General features: G+C 43.7%; 1 protein-coding gene across 4 annotated transcripts in view; it reads left to right on the forward strand.

Moving 5' to 3' along the window:
- slco4a1 (solute carrier organic anion transporter family, member 4A1) overlaps nt 1–5,441 on the forward strand; it is a 50,290-nt gene extending 44,849 nt beyond the window's left edge. For all 4 annotated transcript variants that reach the window (XM_038269124.1, XM_038269120.1, XM_038269123.1 and 1 more), the window contains exons 8-12: nt 273–435; nt 1,530–1,705; nt 2,478–2,542; nt 2,614–2,762; nt 4,185–5,441. In XM_038269124.1, the coding sequence (XP_038125052.1) occupies nt 273–435; nt 1,530–1,705; nt 2,478–2,542; nt 2,614–2,762; nt 4,185–4,355 (724 nt within the window). In that variant the 3' untranslated portion in view covers nt 4,356–5,441. The remainder of the gene's footprint in view (nt 1–272; nt 436–1,529; nt 1,706–2,477; nt 2,543–2,613; nt 2,763–4,184) is intronic.
- Nucleotides 5,442–6,360: the final 919 nt, after the last annotated feature.

Consider the following 6,360-nt stretch of genomic DNA (forward strand, 5'->3'; position numbering starts at 1 on the left):
CGATTGCCTTTTTTAAATGTCAATTGTCTTGTTCCATTGGCAAAGTGTCTCACTAACCTCCTCAGTTCAAGACAAAATTCACTTATTTTAGGAAACAATGACTTATTTAAATTGTTTAAAGATGCGGTGAATGAAACTTCATGTCTGTTTGTGAGGCTCATGGTTTTTAAACTCTTAATGTTGGTTCTTCAGCCTTTAGCTGCAGGCACTGATTGTTCCAGGTGGATTTTAACAACCTGTTTCTGTCTCCATCCTCCTCCTGCTGCCTGCAGCTCCTCTCCAGACCTGAACCTCACAGTCAGCTGTAATGCAGCCTGTAACTGCGCCAGGCAAGTCTACAACCCAGTGTGTGGGGCGGACGGGCTGATGTATTACTCCCCCTGCCATGCCGGCTGCTCCTCCACCAACCACACTGACCCCTCCACCGGCAGACAGGTACAGAACGCTCTGTTCCTCCTTATTTCAGGAGCGTAGAAAGAAAACGGCAGGAGCTGCAGAATCGCCAGCAGGCTTACTGATATTTCCTCTGTTGTGTTTGAACATTCAGCTGTTGCTGAATGGGGGGGGGGGGGGGGGGGGGGGGGTTAGTAAATATGCACTTCCTCTTGTGTGCAGCAGGTGCCCTTGATGTAGACCAAAGTAATCTGGTACAAGTTCAAAAGTTCGGTTTTAAACTTCTGCTCTGTTCTGATATTTTGATATTTTCCTGTTTATGTTTTATTTTCTTATCATTCACCTTTGATCTTTTTTAATTCGATTACACAGATCTCTGAAAAAAATGACACATAATCTGAGATTGGCCCTCTATAGTTCTGCTGCTATAGGCTTAGACTGCTGGAGGACATAGGGACCCCTTTTTCATCATTCTGCTTCATTCTATCTCTATTCTCCCACTCTGCAGAATCTGTTAGTTCAATCTCTAACGTTCTGCTTTCTCTGCTTCCATCAACACCTTTGTTTCTAGATGTTGGAGCTTGGCCTGTTTTCCAGTGTAGTCCTGTTTCTCTGACTGTGACTAACTGGATGTGCTCTCTTCATCCTCTGACATGGGAGCTGGCTCGGAGCTCGTCTGCCTGGCTGTGTGTTTCCTGGACGGGGCCGCCTGTGGAGCTGGTTGACAGCTGCTTTTTGTATCTATGCTTCTTTTTCTATGTCTGCTTCTGTCTCCTTGAACCCCAGTGGGCCTCAGCAGATGGCCGCTCACACTGAGCCTGGTTCTGCTGGAGGTTTCTTCCTGTTCAAAGGGAGTTTTTCCTCTCCACTGTCGCTACAAGCATGCTTAGTGTGAGGGATTGCTGAAGAGTCAATGAGTCGATGCAATCAGGTGGTTTTCCTAAGATAGAAAACTTTGAATCAGTGTGACTGGATGATCTGGTGAACTTGAGATGACATGTAGGCGCTTTAGAAATAAACTGAATAGAATTGATTAAAACAAACAGGAAGAATAAGGAAACTTTTATAACCAGCTCTGATAAGGAGGTCGGCCTGCGGCGTGCAGCACTTCTAATCCACCTATTTCTGCGTTCCAGGTGTACTCTGCATGCAGCTGTGTGCTGGGGAACGGATCCTGGGGAGACGGCGGCTTCACTCTGGCAGGGAAGTGCAGCAGCTCCTGCAACCACATGGCGCTCTTCATCAGCTTCTTCTTCATCAGCATCTGCTTCACTTTCCTCAGCAGCATCCCGGCTCTGACTGCCACCCTCAGGTAAACGGCAGCAAGCAGCACAGCTGGTTCACCTGAGCGATGAAACAAGGAAGACAGCTGATGAGTTTAAATGTCAGTTTATTATGGACATTTTAAGGATTGAACAGGTTGATCTCTGAAGCCAAATTATTACAGAAGGAGCGTTTGATGGAGTACGACATTAATAATTAGAATATTTCTTCTTTTTGATCCCATCCTGCTCAGATTCTTCACAGATGCTTAAGTTCGAGGAAACTAAATAAATGCTGGAAGGAGGAAATGAATAAAGTTATCAGAACATTTTAATCAAGCCTGATTTCAAACTGTTTAAGGTTGATTAGTGTGTCTCTATTTATTATAAATACTTTATTTTTCATTTATAATACATATTTTTATCTTTATCTCTATCCAGCTGTTGTTGTTACTTTGGTATAATGTTTGATTTGTTAACTCAGTCGGAAATTAACATTCCCATCGTTTAGGCACCTTTTTTTTTTTTTTTTTTAACAAAAGCAGATAAAAACTTATGGATTTGTTATAAATGTTTGATTTGTAGCATTTTCTGTTAGTTTTGACTAAATTAAAGTCTGTTTGGGACACGTGGAACATATAAATGGTTCATTTAAATATAAAAAAAATCCAAACAAGTCACAATTCTGACCACTAGGTGGCAGCAAAGACCTTTAGATAAACCCCAACTGGTTCATTTGCTGCAAATGTTTTCAAATCACAGCTTTGGATTAAAGTTTCCAGAAAGTTTTCCTCATCAGACTGAACTTTGTCCCATAAACAGATGCGTTCCAGACAGTCAGAGGTCCTTTGGACTCGGCATCCAGTGGATACTGATGCGTACTCTGGGTAGGTCCTTAGACAGTCTGAGTTTACGTCCATCTCAGAACCGCAGCTGAAGGACGTTTTTCCTCTTCCAGGCAGCATTCCAGGACCAATCGCCTTTGGATCCCTGATTGATATTTCCTGCTTGCTGTGGGAGGATAAGTGTGGCGATCAAGGATCCTGCTACATCTATCAGAACTCTGCCATGAGTCGCTACACGCTGATCGCTGGAGTCCTTTATAAGGTGATACTTTTTGCTTTTAACATCACTTCTTCTTTTGCCTTCATGAAAACGTTCTTTCTGCTTTACTTTCACACCACATCGTCCCCACTGTGGATCAATGAATGCTTATTCTATTCTGTTCTATTCTGTTTAGATATATTCTATTCTATTTCAACCTGTTCTATTGTTATATCCTATTCTGTTCTGTTATACTCTATTCTACATATTCTAGTCTGTTATATTCTATTATGTTCTAATCTGTTCTATTCTGTCCTGTTCTATTATATTTTGTTATGTTAGAATATATTCTTTTCTGTTACGAAATATTATATCCTGCAGATAATGAATAAGTGATTAACTAGAACTGGAGTTATAGTTAATTATTTAACTTATTGAAAATCGGAGGTGAAATCAGTTTAGTGTTTTTAGTTGAATAATTGTAGCTCTAATTTTTTTACTAACCAGTGTTTATGCCTTTCACCTCTCGATGGTTCCAGGACCGGCTGTTAAAATCCAGTTATCCTCACCAATCTAGTGACCCAGGCTGGGTTATCAGCAGAGCTATTAATCATCAATCAAAGAAATATTTATCTCTGTTTATTCAAACAGAGGAGAGGAAAAACTCCCTTTGAACAGGAAGAAACCTCCAGCAGAACCAGGCTCAGTGTGAGCGGCCATCTGCTGAGGCCCACTGGGGTTCAAGGAGACAGAAGCAGACATAGAAAAAGAAGCATAGATACAAAAGGCAGCTGTCAACCAGCTCCACAGGCGGCCCCGTCCAGGAAACACACAGCCAGGCAGACGAGCTCCGAGCCAGCTCCCATGTCAGAGGATGAAGAGAGCACATCCAGTTAGTCCTCACAAAGGGGGTAAAATCCACACAGCGCTCAGCCTTGGAGTCTCTGTTCCTCACCCAGTTCAGAAGGGGGCGCTATGCACGATAAATACTCTGCGGTCTGTGACTTTAGACGCAGGAAAACCAAAGCTATTTACAGATAGCTTTCTTTGGTATTCCACATGAAATGTTCCTCTCCTAACAGGCGGTTAAGCCCAGTGAAAAACAGGCAGATCAGTGTTTGGATTTAAACCCTGAATGACGTAGAAGTATTTCCTGCTGCGATTCCAGGGGTTGATGTGGTTCATCAAACTGATTTGGCTCCATTGTGGCAATATTTCTCAACATTTCTATTCTAATCTAATCTATTCCGTTCTCTTCTATTCTGCTCTGTTTTATTCTATTCTCCTTCATGTATTTTAGTTTTGACAAAGTATTTTTTTTTTAATATAACTTTCTTTTTGATCACAGTGAAATACTAATTATTTAAACTAACCAGTAACACTAACTGATGCACTGACGGTTCATTAAAGGCCCATTTCACCACATTTTAAGGATTGTTCTGTTTGTGTGACTTTCTCAGCCATTAACGCCATCGTCTGTTTCAGGGTTTGGGGACCATCTTCTTCCTGTTAGCCGGCGTCCTCTACAAGCCCCCCCCTGAGTCGCCTCACAGCAGCTGTGAGAGCACAGAGCAGGGGGCCGAACACATGAGCAGCCTGCCCATCAAAGAGCTGCCAGAAGATGGCGTCATCGTCAACCTGCACACCAGGTTGTGACATCACAGAGCCGCCAAACCTAGAATGCCTTCAGGCACAAAAGCAAGAACACACAGAGAGGAGTGTGTGACGCTTCCAATCTGCTGCTCCCCTGGAGGGAAATCCTGCTTCATGCACATTTTCTGATCTGTTTGAGTGAATCAGCAAAGTTCTCCTACGAACGTCTCTAATGGGAACTCACATCCAATCAGTTCAGTAAGTCTGCGTCTGGATGCTAGGATTAGATTTATTTTTTAAACCTGGTTTTAAAAGCCAATCAGACTTTACAAAAATAAATAAAAGTACGGTTGTTTTATGACGTCCTTAATGTAACCGGATGCGTTGTTCTGTGGGAACCCATGAAGCCATGTTTTAAGATGCTGAAGCACAGCCAGTGAAAATGTAGCCAAATGTTCATCATATCAGCAGAAAAGCAGGCGTTCAAACAGCCTGATGCCAAATTCATAATGTTGCTGTTATTCCAGTTAGCTCACGGCTTTTTAAAGGCTGCTGGACTGTTTTTTCCAACAGTGTCTGATCCAGAAACGGTTCTAATACTTTACAGAACTAGGTCCAGTCTTCCTGGCAGGTTCTGTCTCACTGGGTGAACTGGTCTGCGGTTTGGCTTCTTCTGGCCTTTAATGACATTGTGAATGTGGAACAGATGCTTCCTTCTCAGGGTGTTCCTGGACCTGCCTTAGCTCCAGCTTCATCTTGAGTTTAGGCTTCAATCTGGACTAGTTTCTACCCCCCCCCCCCCCTTTGCTTCATCAGTAAAACTGCCATTTTAGGCTCAAATTCAGGCTCCATCCCAGCGCTATAAACACAATCTGATGATTATGTTAACATCATCATCACTTTGCCTTGATCGGCCATATTGGGTCTCAAAAAGTGTGAAAAAAAGCGTCCAAAATGAAGCGCGTCTTCAGACGGGCGGCCATGTGCCTTTCTAGTCAGAGTGGCTTCAGTCCATCATTTCCACCAATTATCAGTCATTTCATTTGTTCAGCTGATTTGGTACAGTAGTAGCAATTCAAAATTTCCCAACTTTCCTTAATGGGCCCTTGGCTGGCCCTTGGCTGGTCCCCTACTGCAGTGGTCTCCAACCACCGGGCCGCGGACCGGTGGTTGGAGACCACTGCCCTACAGTACATTTTCTAACATAAAATATTCTTTTTATCATGATTTGTGGACATTAAGATCTAAAGAGAAGCGCCATCTCCTGGTCAGACCCTGTAATTCAGTGAAAGGGTGGAGTCAGAGGAAATAACTATGCACGCCAAGGAGAAGGCTGGTGGCTGGAATTTGGAGGGGATTTTGCTGAGAGTTGCAGGGAAGTGGGCTGCCATTTGGCCCATTTTGAATGGCTGCTACTGTAGTTTGGACCTTTTGTCCTGTTGGGCTGCAGAGGTTGTGGAAATTCTGCTCAAGAACTCTGAGCAAGTGCAGCACAGCAGCATCTGAGAAGCACAAGTATCCTGGGCGTCGGCTCCCAGGGAGCCTGGATGCAAAGGTTCAGGTCAGTGGCGGATCTAGGGGGCGGCTACTTGGGCTGCAGCCCCGGATGTTTCCCCAAGAGCCCCGGATCTCGCTTCTGAGCTGATCTTAGTAAAATGTGCAGTACTGGAATTCACCAGATGGTGGCAGCATGCACAGCAAAGCAGCCTGTAGCATTCCCGTGCAGAGGAAGAAGTTCTCACCAATGGCTGTTGCTAAACAGACTGATGTTCCAGGGATGTGAAGCTCTTGTCCCGGTGTTCTATGGAATTCTGTTCCCCTTGTGTCGGGAAGCGCATTGAAGCCAGAGAGGCGGACATGGCGGATGGGACCATTTTCACGACGCGTCTGATCGATTTCTCGCTAAAATCAGCTATAATCATGTCACGGTTGTAACATCCAGTTTAATCAGCAGGTTAATTTACAAAATTGTAAAAATAAATAAATAGACGAGGTGCTTTAAAGCTATTTTGGGTTATTTTAAACGCCAAGAAAATCGTCTTTTTCCAACTTCTGTCACTTAAACCTG

Source organism: Cyprinodon tularosa, unplaced genomic scaffold (assembly GCF_016077235.1).
Source record: "Cyprinodon tularosa strain WSP-4 unplaced genomic scaffold, ASM1607723v1 ctg720, whole genome shotgun sequence".
NCBI classification, from domain to species: Eukaryota; Metazoa; Chordata; class Actinopteri; order Cyprinodontiformes; family Cyprinodontidae; genus Cyprinodon; species Cyprinodon tularosa.